The sequence below is a fragment of the Vipera berus genome (assembly GCF_964194415.1).
Source record: "Vipera berus genome assembly, chromosome: 1".
Taxonomy (NCBI): Eukaryota; Metazoa; Chordata; class Lepidosauria; order Squamata; family Viperidae; genus Vipera; species Vipera berus.
The window spans coordinates 169,998,192-170,012,574 of record NC_138202.1 but is presented as its reverse complement, the minus strand read 5'-3'; the positions used below and the strand labels follow the sequence as shown (position 1 = coordinate 170,012,574).

General features: G+C 41.7%; 2 protein-coding genes across 4 annotated transcripts in view; one reads left to right on the top strand and one right to left on the bottom strand.

The window, feature by feature from the left end:
• STAT1 (signal transducer and activator of transcription 1) overlaps positions 1-12,782 on the top strand; it is a 39,895-nt gene extending 27,113 nt beyond the window's left edge. For both annotated transcript variants that reach the window (XM_081329581.1, XM_081329582.1), the window contains 8 exons: positions 144-279; positions 1,059-1,108; positions 2,186-2,280; positions 4,225-4,364; positions 6,737-6,922; positions 8,512-8,584; positions 10,738-10,834; positions 11,229-12,782. In XM_081329581.1, the coding sequence (XP_081185707.1) occupies positions 144-279; positions 1,059-1,108; positions 2,186-2,280; positions 4,225-4,364; positions 6,737-6,922; positions 8,512-8,584; positions 10,738-10,834; positions 11,229-11,252 (801 nt within the window). In that variant the 3' untranslated portion in view covers positions 11,253-12,782. The remainder of the gene's footprint in view (positions 1-143; positions 280-1,058; positions 1,109-2,185; positions 2,281-4,224; positions 4,365-6,736; positions 6,923-8,511; positions 8,585-10,737; positions 10,835-11,228) is intronic.
• Positions 1-14,383, bottom strand: part of GLS (glutaminase) — a 348,826-nt gene that overhangs the window by 252,784 nt on the left and 81,659 nt on the right. The window lies entirely within an intron of this gene.

Below are 14,383 nucleotides of genomic sequence, written 5' to 3'. Positions count from 1 at the left end.
TACTTATGGAGCATAAAGTCAGTAGATCAGTCAACTGTGCCACCTCACAGAAGTGCAGGAAAGTGGAGATGCTACCTGAGCTGCTTGAAAGAAAGGTGTGTGGGGGTATTTACTATACGTATCCTAATCTGCTTCCATTTTAGAATTTGTCCTTCTTCCTTAATCCGCCATGTGCAAGATGGTCACAACTTTCCGAAGTGCTGAGCTGGCAGTTTTCTTCTGTCACAAAAAGGGGACTCAGTACAGATCAGCTGAACATGATCGGGGAAAAGTTGCTTCGTAAGTGGCATAATTAATTCTCTGTAGGGTGAAAAACTGTGTAGGCCTCAAACCATCACTTCCAGAAGCCCTCTGAATCTTCATTCTGCCCTCTGGTTTTAGAGTTAGTCCTTGGTTGTTCCTGCTGCCACCACCTACCTTTCAATTAGCCTCTCATCTTTTGCCCATTTTCTAATGTGTAGGAAACAAGGTTCTTGCATTCTGCACAGACTTTTGAGTGATTAAACAATCAAAATGAAAAAAAGATGAAAATAATTTCAGTAGTAGAACCTCTTGGCTATATAGCAAAGAGGCATACGGTGATGAGAGGTTTTAGCTCTCCCCTGCTTCTTAACCGTGTGGTTTTAATTTTTATTTTATTTTTTTTCGGATGGAGAATGTGTAGACCTCCTCTCAGGATAATAACAGAACAAAGCACACCAGCCCAGGAAATGCTGAAGTGAAGATTCCACGTTTACGAAACCTAAATTTCCAATTCATTTCCATGCATCCTTCAGAGTCAATAGTGAACATTGCATTAATAATTGAACAGACTTCTTACACCTTTTGGGTATTTGGTCATCCAGCACATTTGGGTGGGGGCAAGTTGAGGAAACCAGTCCTTAAACCGCACGTTCCTCAAACCTTTTCTAGATGGTGATACTTAAAATTTAGAAAACAATTTTTGCATGTGATTTAATCGCAGCATTGCATTCTACGTTGGTATAGTGTAAATGCGTAAATGTCAGTAACCTGATGGAAATGTCTTGGGTTTTTGTTTTGTTTTTGGTGTGTTTTAGCAAATGGATGTACTCCAGATGGCCTTATTTCATGGGCAAGATTCTGCAAGGTATGAGTTGCTGTTCTTCAGCTAACGTTATGGAGTTTAATGTAACTTAATATAGAGTACTGCTCATTGGTCTTCTTCCTACTCTAAAAGAATGCCTCTGAGTTATTCTTTGTTCTGGCTGAATCATACCTGGGGTAAGAACAAAAATGTTGGTCTTGGATAGTTTGGAACAGTTATATTCCATCAATGCAGAGACATAGTCATAGACTGCTCTAATTTATGTATGGAGCAGTAGTCTGTACAATGTACTTTCCTTTAGGTTTCGTGTGATCTAGAGACCCATCCATTATGGTTTAAGTGTTGCGGCAAGAATTGGGACCCTGACTTTGGAACAAATTAATGGATGGCAAAAGAACAGAGCTGGAATTGGGGGAACTCCTACCACAACTAACAGTCCTTAAGCATCCGTGCCAACACTATCTGGAGGAGCACCTGTTTCCCAGCCCTTCCATGGGGACTACTGAATTGTCTTCCACACTAGTGGTTGCTTGTCATGGAAGACTATACCTGGTAGAGAAGTTGGTGTCCCACTTGACCTCCAATGTGGCAAATACTGTAGATGCTTCCCATGACATGTCAATAAAGCCTTTAATGTTTGGGGACGTTCTCAGGAGAAAGAAAGCTTGCATAGGAGGTGTCTCTTACAAACTAAACAAAGGGTAGGAAAGCTTTTAGTTCTCAGATGCACTCAGTGTTTTGGGGGGGGGGGTTAATTCACTGAAAATGAATTATCTATGCGAGTAACAAAAAGTCTGAAGAAAAACAGACAACCAAACCCCAACCAAACTCAGAGAGCACCAAGAGGTCCACGGTCTGGTGGGAACAGGGAACAGGGTTTGAAAGCTGGAAGGAAATGAACTATGGGGTAATGGAGGCCTTGAAGCTGTAATTTATCCATTCTAATAGTTTAGGACAAACACCCCCCCTCCCCCAATTTCAAATACTGAAGAAAATAAGTGCAGCAGACAAATGTGAAAACACCAAGCAAGGGACAAGAAGTGGAAATATTAAAAACGAGATGTGCTAGATCGGTGGGTAACGTTTACCACCCTGAGCTTTTGTCTCTCTTGATTTCAGGAAAACGTGAACGATAAAAACTTTCCCTTCTGGCTGTGGATTGAAGGGATCCTTGAACTGATTAGGAAACACTTGCTCTTCCTCTGGAATGACGGGTAAGCATCTTTTGCTCGGGGCGGGGGGGGGGGGCAAATAGAAAGGCAGACGAGCCTGGAGTGATTTCAATTGGGCTTCAGGGCAAATTGAAGTCTAGCAATATTTACAGTCAGCAATGCAGACAAGGGACAAAGGGACGCAGTGGCTCAGTGGGTTAGGACGCTGAGCTTGTCGATCGGAAGGTCGGCAGTTTGGCGGGTCGAATCCCGAGTGCCGCGTAACAGAGTGAGCGCCTGTTACTCGTCCCAGCTTCTGCCAACCTAGCAGTTCGAAAGCACGTAAAAATGCAAGTAGAAAAATAGGGACCACTACGGTGGGAAGGTAACAGCGTTCCGTGTGCCTTTGGCGTCTAGTCATGCCGGCCACATGACCACGGAGATGTCCTCGGACAAGCGCTGGCTCTTCGGCTTTGAAATGGAGATGAGCACCGGCCCCTAGAGTCGAAAACGACTAGCATGCATGTGCGGGGGAAACTTTACCTTTACTTTAACTTTATGCAGACAAAGTGAGCCACTTGGGCCCTACTCATTTTAAAAACCCTGAAAGGAAGAATCCTGTAGTACTGTATGAATGGAATTCTTTTTCTGCTTGCTCGGTGTGATTTCCTTAACTTTTTTTTTTTACCTTCACCACACACCCCTTAGCTTTGAAAATCCCTTGATTTTGACTTGAGGCTGCATAGCAGATTTGGAGAGTGTATACAACGCTGTTGCAAGGAAAAAGGAATAAATGTTCCTTCTGCTTTCTTTGCCCTAAAATAAACTTCCTTGCTTAGGGCAACTTTAACCCGGTTCTTCCATATGAGTTTGATTCAGTTTCAATGTGTTATATATGCTCTGATAAAGAAGGGAGCATTGTTCCCTATCCCTGCTGTGTGTAAAAAGGCTTAAGAAGAAATAGAAAAAACAATATGGGAGTTTCAGACTAATCTGGGATGGATTTATAAAGTTATTGTCACCATTGCATTGTTTTTCCACTTTTTTTTTTAAAGATCTCTTGTAGATCTCTGCAAAGGCTAAAAGGCCATTTTCTAATGAAGTGAACAGCCAATCTTTCTCTATTACGAAACCCACAAATGGGGCCAAATGCTTTTTTAATGGTGGAGCATAAAATTGTCAGGATGTAGGCAGCTGCCTGAGGGAAAAGTAAATTATATTACCGAGCATTAATCTTCCAGAATTCCCAGTAGCAAGTTTAGTTAGAATGAAAGTAGAACTGTTACAGGGAAGTCCTCAACTTGTGACCACAATTGAGCCCAAAACCTATGTTGCTAAGTGAGACATTTGCTAAGTGAGTTTGGCCCCATTTTACGACTTTTCTTGCCCTGGTAGTTAAGTGAGTCACCCCGGTTGTTAAATTAGTAACACGGTTGTCAAATGAATATGGCTTCCCCATTGCCTTTACTTGTCAGAAGATTGCAAAAGGGGATCACGTTGATCCCAGGATGGCGCAGCCGTCATAAAGGCGACTCAGTTGTCAAGCATATGAATGTAAATCACATGCCCATGGGGATTGCTGCAACTGTCATAAGGGTGAAAAATGGTCCTAAGTCACTTTTTCCAGTACCATTGTAACTTTAAATAGTCACTAAGCGATCTGCTGTAAGTCAAGGACTATTTGTAGTTCCCTTGCTGGAGTACTTCTGTTTTCCCTCCAGAATCAAAATCTTTTGTGTCCATGGGGGGGGGGGATGGGAGGGGCTTTCTCATAGTCTTATGGTGCGGGGGTGGGGTGGGTGGGTGGGCTGGTTTTTTCCCCTCAGGGACAATGACTGGCAATAGGGAACAATGCTCTTTCTGCCACTGGGGTCATTCAGGTAACAGTCTTTGAATATTTAAGCACCCGCTTCCTTTCAGCAGAAAGACTCTGGAAGATCCTACTGTAGTTCTGCGCTTAAAAACAGGGGGCCTTGCTTAAGATGAATAATCTTCCCCGTGTTACAGGCACATCATGGGCTTTGTCAGCAAGGAGCAAGAGCGTCTCCTGCTGAAGGAAATGGAGACTGGGACATTTCTTTTGAGGTTCAGTGAAAGTAGTCGAGAAGGAGCGATCACTTTCACCTGGGTGGAAGGACCACCAAATGGTAAGCAAAACTTGGAGAAAAGGCTTTGTGTTGTGAGGAGCCTCCTGTTCCCTTTATGCTGGGAGCTTTTGTGCTTTAGAAAGGGAATCTTTGTCTCCGGCTTGGAAAAACATCACAGTTTAACAAGCTCAGGCCTGGTTTTCTCCCAGTACGTTAAATCCCTATTCATTTCCACAACTCTATGGAACAAGAACCCAGTTGCCCTCGTTTATTAAAATCTCATGTTCTACAGCAGGGATAGGCAACCTTGGCTCTTTTATGACTCGTGGACTTCAACTCCCAGAATTCCTGAGCCAGCTCCAAGGTTGCCTACCCCTGTTCTACAGTATAAGGGAGTAATGCAGTAGCATTCCCTTTACTCAAGGTTGATGAATATCATTTTTCTTTCTATAAAATTAGAGATAACAAAATTTGGTGTATTGCATCTTTCTCTCTCCCTCTCCCTTCATCTCTCTCGTACGTATTTAATCAGAGATAAAAATCAATCAAGTATTGAGTCAGGCCAGGGCCTGTGAGCATTCTCTAGTGTGACTGGCAGAAGCCATGTTAGGAGCTCAACTTTCTTCCAACAATTCAGGCAAGCAAGCTGTCCCTGCCCTTCTTTGTGCCAACAAGAAGGGCAGGAGCACTGGGAGAGCCCAGCCTTGTTTTTCCAGTCCTGCTGCGCCCCTTTCTGGTGGGATAGTGCCAGGTGGGCATTCCAAAGTGGCTTTCAGATCAACAGACTATTTCACATGTCGCCATGACAGTTTGAGTTCCAGGCCCCCTTCAATAGAAGATAGTGGATTCAGTTTTTTTAAAAAAAGTAGCAAGGACCACCTTTACTGAAGGAAGAATAGAAGTAAAACTACTAAAGGAAAACAGCAAATTAAAATCCACAGAGCGATTTAATTAATCATGTCATTTGAACGAAAATACTATTAGGCCCTGAGACTTCCCTGATAGAATATTGTACAGGAGGGAAATCTGTAACAATCCCAAATGCAGTCCTTAATGTATGCTTGTGCACGTAAAACTGCATACATTCAAAATTATTTTCAATTCGTGGTTGCCTGAATGACACAAATATATGTTCAAGCAAATGTTTGAGATTGCAGTAAAATGCTGAGGCCTAGAGGGTGGAGGGTTGGAGATCTCGGAGCTTCTTTGTCAGATGTCCTCATGGTCTTCACACTGGCCTGACCTCCTGCATTGAAGTCCCAGCTTCGTTTTTCCTGGTACTGCCACTTATCTTCTAGATGCACCTTATTTAGGAGATTGAGAACCCCAGTTGTAAGAAAAGAGATGAGACTGATATCCTGTGGTGCCTTTCTGGCCATTAAAAAATCAAGGTGCAGAAGTTGAAATAATGTATATAGAGTTATCCCCCAACTAGTTCTATAGCACCGAGTTACAGTAAGTTTGAACTATGGTGCTGGAGAAGACTCCTGCGAGTCCCTTGGACTGCAAGGCGAACAAACCGGTCAGTCCTAGAGGAGATCAACCCTGACTGCTCTTTAGAAGGCCAGATCCTGAAGCTAAAACTCAAATACTTTTGCCACCTAATGAGAAGGAAGGACTCACTGGAGAAGAGCCTAATGCTGGGAAAGATTGAGGGCAATAGAAGAAGGGGACGACAGAGAATGAGGTGGCTGGATGGAGTCTCACTGAAGTAGTAGGCATGAGCTTAAATGGACTCCAGAAGATGGTAGAGGACAGGAAGGCCTGGAGGAACATTGTCCATAGGGTCGCGATGGGTCGGACATGACTTCGCAACTAACAACAACAACACACTAAGTTTCAGCACTTTCTCTACCTTTTCCCCCAGGAAGTTGACCATCTCTCAGAACATAAATTAAATACTTTTTAAAAAATAAAAATGCAACTCTATTTAAATATTAACATGCAAACAATTCAGTGCACAAAGGTTATAATTATAATGCTGCTCAGATCACAGTAGTACAACAGAGAGCAAATTAAAGAGAAAATACAATGTTCTGGACAGGCCACAAGATGGCAGTGGTCTGCTACAGATGAAGTGCTCTCTGACAGAATTTCAGAAAAGATGCTGGAGAGGATTCAAATTACTATAGATTGCAAGAAATTTTAAGAGAGATTATAATCAGGAGCTAGAGTGAACTGTGGTAATCCCATAATTTTCCCAGCCTCCATCCACAGACTTTCTAGCAGCTTCTATACTGGGGGGGGATATAGTATATAAATACAGTAGAGGGAGAGAGAAAAACCCCCTCCATTGCTCCAGTTCCGGGAAAAGTTTTAAATAAATTCCTACATTGTCAAGCTTCTGTTAAAGGCAGCCTCCAATAAAACTATTGAAAAATATGATGGTTGTACTATATATTGAAAAAACGTGTAACATTTATCTTCCCCAGATCCATCCTTCCACTCTGTAGAGCCCTACACAAAAAAGGAACTCTCTGCAGTCAGCCTGCCAGATATCATTCGCAGTTACAAAGTGATGGCAGCAGAGAATTTTCCCGAGAACCCACTGCAGTACCTGTATCCATGCACTCTCAAAGACGTTGCATTCGGAAAATACTATTCCAGGCACAAAGAGCGTGAGTAGTTGTCTATCCAACCTGCCTTTTCACAAGGATAACAGTCTCGTGTACAGATACACATGCCTGTGTTTATGCATACCATTTATGCATACCCTCGTTGACTACTTAGGAATCTCAGCTTTCCCTGCTTCTACCCCCGAATCTGACAACACTTCTTTGGAATCTAGACACGGGGATGGGCAAGGAGTAAGATAGGTGCCATATGAAATATGAAAATATTGCATTGCACACAAGCTGCTGCTAGTTTTTGCTTTTAAAAAGTGGCCTTGGCTTATGTCTACCTTGAGAATCAATTGAAAGATGTTTACCTCATGACCAGAATTTGATCTATTAAGCTTCCTCCCCCCCCCCCCCGTTGTTACACTTAACTTAAATTGATATAAATATAGAGGTTGGGAGAGATGTCTAGACCAGTGCTTCTCAATCATTTTGCACTGTTGCCGTCCCCTCATGTACACACACATCTCCTATCTGGGTTCCATTACTGGTGAAAAATATTGCTACTTACACACTTGGCTTGCACTGTTGATCACAATGTTTGTCCCGTTTAAAACTTTCTTGAGGTTCTGTATTGCTCTGTAGTTTGATGAATGATTTTTCCAATGCAACATCAACATCAGTAGCATTTGAGGTGAATGGATTCACTATCCAGGTTGGAAAATCTCCATCCTGCAGGTTATGGAAACAACTTTCCATATCCTTATGCAGTAGCTTCTTATGAGTCACACACAAATATATCATCTTTCAACCCAAGACTAACTACCGCCCAATAAAAAACTGGGCAAATTCCTGGATGGTCAGTCAAGATTGTTTGCATGCAGTTTCGATTTTTCAAGAAATCCTTTAATAATCTTTTTGCATAACGAAAGGTCATGGTTTCTTCCCTGCAAGTTGCTTGTTTAATAAATTAAGCTTTTTGAAAATACTATAAAGGAAAAATATATCGCATTTAGTGGAGGCGATGTTTTTGTTTATTATTGAAAAATGCCCCACAGGTGCCCCACAAAGCAACTAAACAGTTAAGGCAATTGCCCTTTGATAACCTTGCTAGTATTAAGTAGCAAGGGGCAGCTTCTTAACAAGTGACATTCACAGGTAAGTATTGGGTAACCGATGGGTTGCTTAAGTCATACAGGTTTTCCAGAATGTCACATAAGAAGAAACCAAAAGACAGCTCAATTATCAGTTATATTATTATGAGGTACTGTAATGTGACTTCTCAGTGTTCAGCACAGTCCCTTGTCAGTCAACAATTTGCTGGGGTCATCCTCCATCTGCCAGGTAAGTAGGCTGCCAATGACCTATGGTTCCATGTCTGATAACAGATATGGGACAGTAAGTGATGCATTTTCTGGTGTCAACAAGACACTGTTTGCAGTATAATACACGTTGACTATCTGAGGATCCCTTGGCATGTGCTATACACAAGAGAGAGAGATGTTACATGTTTTTCACCAGTGGCCCCTTGAAATACCGAAGGATTCATAGGGCTCCCAGTTGAGAAGTTCTGGTCTAGACATTAGCTAAGTCTGGATGTTTTCTGTTTTCCAGATGCAAAAATAAACTTTTTGTGTGCTTCTTTTTAGCTTCGGAACCCATGGATGTGGATGGTAGAGCCAAAGGATACATCAAAACTGAACTAATCTCTGTATCTGAAGTGTGAGTTTGCCAAGAAGAGAACAGAGTGCACTTTGAAAGTACTGGGGTGTCACCTTTAGCTCTGGCCAATGTCAGAGCATTGGGAAGAAGCATTCTTCCCAAGATTGCTCAGGTGCTGTGGTTGTGTACTTTCAGCGTGACCTCTTGAGAACCAGCATCCCGAACGGTGGTCTTGGTTTATGCCTGTGCTGATTCTGGAAGCTAAGATTTGGACCACCCTCCCTTTCCCTACCACCAGCACCAATAATCAAGTTTGCAGCACACTACCACCGCTTGGCCCACTCTCTGTTCTCGCGTAACATGTCCAAATAAAGTTTTGGATTTTGGATAATGATATAATGTGCCTCTTTGGTTTTTAATCAGAGTTTTTTATTGGAAAAAATCAGCAGACTTCCTCAGTTTATTGGGGGGGTGTCTTGAGTGTGTGATCAGGTTGGTGGCAGTATTATAATTTATTGGCTGGAGAAGAGGTGGGTTGTGGGGGGGGGAGGATGAGGAAAAGGAATTGGAATGGCAAATGGTTTTTCCCAGGTCAGGGTCCTTAAAGGGGAGGAGGATGGTGAGCAGAGCATTCATGGTGAAAAGGCTGGCTGGTTGCTTTCGGATAGCGCTTTCCTTTCTATTTTCCATTCCTGCTTGACTGCTGCATGCTAGTCTCCCAGGTCAAGTCTGTTCTGCTTCCCCCCAATTCAATTGTTGGCTGTATGTTTCTTATCTGTTGTATCATCCCTGGCTTCTTTTAGCAATGCCCGATTTACAAGCAACCAAATAAAACTCTTCCTTTCCTGCAAATATTCTTTTAAGACGTTTCCCTAAAATAGGCCTTAAGCTTATTGATATGTACAAAAAAAAAAGCCGCGTGTACAGTGCATTTGTACCTTTTCCAGTTTTTATCTAATGATTCTTAATATTGTTTTAAGTTGCTTTTCCATCATAAAGGTCCTCAAAGCAATTGGCTTGCAAATAATTCTGACTACTCTATGAGAAATTATTTCTTTCAGCGTCATGTGCGACATCTGGATTTGGGGAGTGAAAGAAAAAAAAAAGTGTAGCTCTTTACAAGGTCTCCTTGGAGGATCTTGGCTGGTTGTAAAGAGATTTCAGTTAAGAATGTTCCTTAAATCCCCCCACCTCCTCTAAATCTGCCAGCAAACCAAAAGGACATTTAATCTTAAATCAAATTCGCATATGGTTTAAACTGGTTTAGAGAGAAAAGGTTAGTTTTCCAATTTGGGAGGGGGTTGTATGAATAATCTACAGTATGCAATGTTTTAGAGGGGGGGGAAAGGAACCTTTTGCTGTGTGACAGTGAAGGAAGAAAGCCCTAAACAGGTGCCGGTAGAGTGCATTGAATCTTAAACTTAATATGTTTTATTTTGCAGCTCCTTTGGGATAATCATAGGCAATCCCGCGAATCACGGCCAGGTTTAGTGTTGCTGGGTCTTTTTCAGCTAGCAGGGAGTGGAGCTTCTATACCAGGGGTAGGCAACCTCGGCTTATATGACTCATGGACTTCAACTCCCAGAATTCCTGAGTCAGCATAGCTGAATTCTGGGAGTTGAAGTCCATGAGTCATAAAAGAGCCGAGGTTGCCTACCCCTGTTCTATACCAAATGTACCAACCTTAGAATCCAGCTGTCTTCACCTGCACGTTTTGTCCATGACGGCTTTGGGGATAAAATATTCACAAACATAACATCAACATCTCTTTTTTAAAAAATTTTTATAAATAAATAAATATTGAATTGGCCAAAATAGTAGCGATACCTCTGGAATGAAGGTACTTGTTATCCTTGCTGCCTCCTTGCTGAATTTATTTGTGAAAGTCCTAAAACGCAAGTTCTGTGTTGCCTCCAGCAGGAAATGAATGTGTGCCTGCCCTCCTCCTCGAATAGAAGTTTAATAGATTTCAGCATGAACTCGGGGCTGATGTAGACTAGCAGGCTGGCAGCAAACAGCAAGCCAGTTGTGTTTCAGTGTGGCAAGAAGGCTCAAGTTATTGAACTGAGAATTGTCTCTAGGCAATATTGATGGGTTATTAGCAGGCTAAGCCTAGAAATAGTGATACTGAGACAGTTTTTCGTGTTAGGACTAATGATCGTGTCCCAATTCATCAGAGAAATAATTGGTTTTTGTTCTTTGCCCTACTTCAGCCACCCTTCCAGACTGCCTGGCCCCGAGGCCCTTCTGCCCATGTCCCCGGAAGAATTCGATGAGGTAGTGCAAGCAGTAACTCCTGCAGAAATTATGGTGAGTAAATAACAACCGGGCTGTTTTGTGGTCTTAACAATGCATTAAGCTGCTTTTGTAACAAGCCTGCCGTCTCCAAGAAAGAATTGCGTAAGAAGCACTGTAGCTATCCTTGAAGAATAGTAGTCCATGATAACAGGTGTGTCGTCCTTTCCACAAGGCAATTGATGAATTCTGCAGGTACTTAGATTCAGTTGTCCCTTCCTGCCAGTTTGGGCCTTCCACCTGAAGTCAAAATTACAGCCCTGTTTCTATGTTAAGTGCACTTGTGATCTAACTTATCCTTAAAGTCTTTTTATCTTACCTTAGCTGCAACAAAGCTCATTGGAGCAAAACATGAGTGGTGAGATTTTTTTTTTAACCTGGTAGTTCATATATGTTTTCTCTCTTACAGATGTGTACAGAATGTACGCCGTGAACCCTGGCAAGGCCAGCTGGCATAAAGTTTTAGTGACTTCACCTGCAGGTGTCCTTAGAACCCGTAGGAGTTTCATCACTTAATCTCTTTTAAGAGGCTTTCTATCTCGTAATGTAAGAGGCTTTATAGCTCGTTGTGTTGTGATTTACTGGTTTACTGCAAGAGCAGCTTGAAACTACAGAAATGCTTACTTGCTACTAAAAATATTTATCTAGCAATCCTGTACGTAGCTGTTTTCATGGTGTCGTGTTCAATATTTACAGCTTTATATATAAGGTTGTTTAGGTTCAGTTGGACCTGTTGTGAAAAGGTAGAAGTCTCTAACTCCTCTGCAGAGCCTCTGGGTCTGAACAATTATCTTTTTATCTTGAGTAGATGCTGGTAGTTATTGCTGCCATACCACTCGACTCTCAGGTTGCTGGGCCCTCCTCCTAACACTAGTTGGTCAGTAAGGTCCAGTAACCTCTGCTGCCCTCCAGATGAATAAAAGGTAAAAATGAATTTCTATAACAGTTTCCTTGTGAGACTGGTAATGATTTCAAAATCGTCTTCTGCCCCCATTCCTCTCAAGCAATAAAATCTTAAGGGTTTTTTGCTTAGAAAAAAATGGCTTAGAAGAGCCGTGGTGGCACAGTAGTTAGAATGCAGTATTGCAGGCTAATTCTGCTGATGGCCAGTGGTTCGATTGTCACGTGTGCAAGGTTGACTCAGCCTCCCATCCTTCCAAGGTCAGTAAAATAAGGACCCAGATTGTTGGGGGGGGGCATATGTTGACTCTGTAAACAGCTTAGAGAAGGCTATAAATCCCTGAAGCGGTATATAAGTCTAAGGGCTAGTGCTAGTGCTGAGTTAACATTCCTTTCAGAAGTAACTCAAATACTGCAATTACTTCGTTTACAAAAATGTGTGCAGTTCTCTTGGCAGATCATAAGAAGGTGCTGGCTCACTGTAATCAGTGATCTCAGGAGAAAGGCTGGGATCAAGTTACTAGCTCCCAATAAATATTAAAGGGAAAAGTAAAACTTGAAATCTCTGAAATTGCACAGGAGGTTCTACTTGTGCAGAACAGGGATAAGAGAATAAGGGGTCCCTCATGCACGGAAATAATCATGATTTTAAGACAAAGTCAAATTAGAGCGAGTACCTGTTCCTTAGAGGTAACCTGAATCCTGAAGCAAAGTCCTTTGCTTTATCCCTGAATCCTTTTGGCCTCTTCAGATAATTTTAGTGACGTACCAAACTCATCAGATGGTAGGCTTAACTTATTTTTCCAAGCGTAAGCACCCTAGCAACTGCTTCCCATCTTCTTAGTTTTCCAGAAATTGGCAAAGGAAATCCAAGTAAACATGGCTGGTGTTTCTATAGTGTTAAACCACATGTAACGTGGTCTTTCTTACTGAGGGAAAGGTTCTACCCACAAATATCAGAGTGCTAAGAAATTGGCAGTGCTTCAGAGCAGGGTGTGTTTTGTCATGTTGCCTGTAATGATTGTAGCTATTGTCAAATAATTAATAAAGTGCACTTATTGCAGTCTTCTATGGACTTTTTTTTATGTTGGCCCCGCTTAACAGCAACATTGCTCCCTTCCATATTTACCAAATGCTTCTTTAGAAAACCAAACATTGCCCACTTATATATTGACAAAAAGGTAGAGTTAACTATGTTTTAGGGCAATGGCACCACAAAGGACAACCTTACAACACAGTATACGCTTCCAGAGAATGCAGACTAGATGTGGGGAAAAAAATCCAAGCTTACTACTTTTATTTATTTAACTTTTATTTTATTTCGCCTGTTTCTTATTTTAAAATGCAATGCATTTGGATCTGTAATCCTGAAAATAAATCTTACCTTCAGAATGGTTACACTCAAATTTAAGTCATGGGAAAATGGTGACAAGCAAAGAATACATTCATCATGGTTTATTCCCTATAATAAAGCCAAATGTCAAGCCAAATCAGTCACAATTGCTCATCAGGTCAGTAATGTCACTGATAATCCTGCCCTGAAGCTAAAAATGGTGCCAGTCCACTGCAACACACACACACACACACACACACACACACACACACGAGAGTAAGATGACTGTAGTACTAAGGTATAAATAAAGCTCACTTTTAGAGGTAATAAATAAAATGTTTAAAATTCACTGTTGCATTATTTTTTTGGAATGAAACCATGAAAGGCAACAGCAGAACCGAACTGAAGATAATATAAATCCACATATAACTAAACTAACTCCAGGAGCTACAAAGATTATGAAATACAACTCATAGGAAAAAAGCTATAGTATAGTTGAAAGAGATTGGTAGGTGCCAAGTAATTTGGGGTTTGTTTGTTTTGTAATGGCTAAGGGAAAAATAAGCTGTTGGGTTAAAATGGCCGTTTTTTTTTATGTGTTGGTTATTTTCGTCAAACATTTTTATTTGGTTTTAAAGCAAATAATGGTCAATAAAAGGACAAATGTGACGGGAGGGTGGCACTGTGAATGAAATGGCAGGGCAAAAGGGGCAAAAAACAATACAAAAACCCTGACCTTGCGATGCCTTCTACTTAAAAAGATGAATTCCCAGTTGAAAAATCATCAGCATAAAGGGAGTTTTGACATTTTCACTGAGCCAACAGCCAGTTTAGCAGTATACATACAGTTTTATGACCAAAAAACAAATGGGATCACCATGTTTTGCCATAGGTCGTAATTCACCGTGGGGAACCAACTTTCAGCCAGTTGAATGAGGGGGGAGGGGTGTAAGAAAAAGAGTCTACAGGTGCGGTATTCTCTACTTACGTTCTCCTACGTTGTTTGGTCAAATAAGATTCCCTGATAAAAAACACTTGGAACAAAGAGTTAAGCCCAGATAGCATCCGTCAGTTCATATGTCAGAAATTACATGATGTAAGCAGGTACTGTGGGAAAACATCTGAGTGCTTTTACGTTCCAAGATGCCAGATTGAATCCACAACAGCAACAAATCTCGAAATCTAGCAAGACGACAACTACGTTGGCTCAAGTATACTTGCCTATAGCTTTCTTAGGAGTATCCGTGTATACACAGCAAGCGGGACACAAAAGCTTCATGAGTATGACCCTGGAGTAAAGCTTCATGAAGTTCTCCCTTCCCTCCCCACCC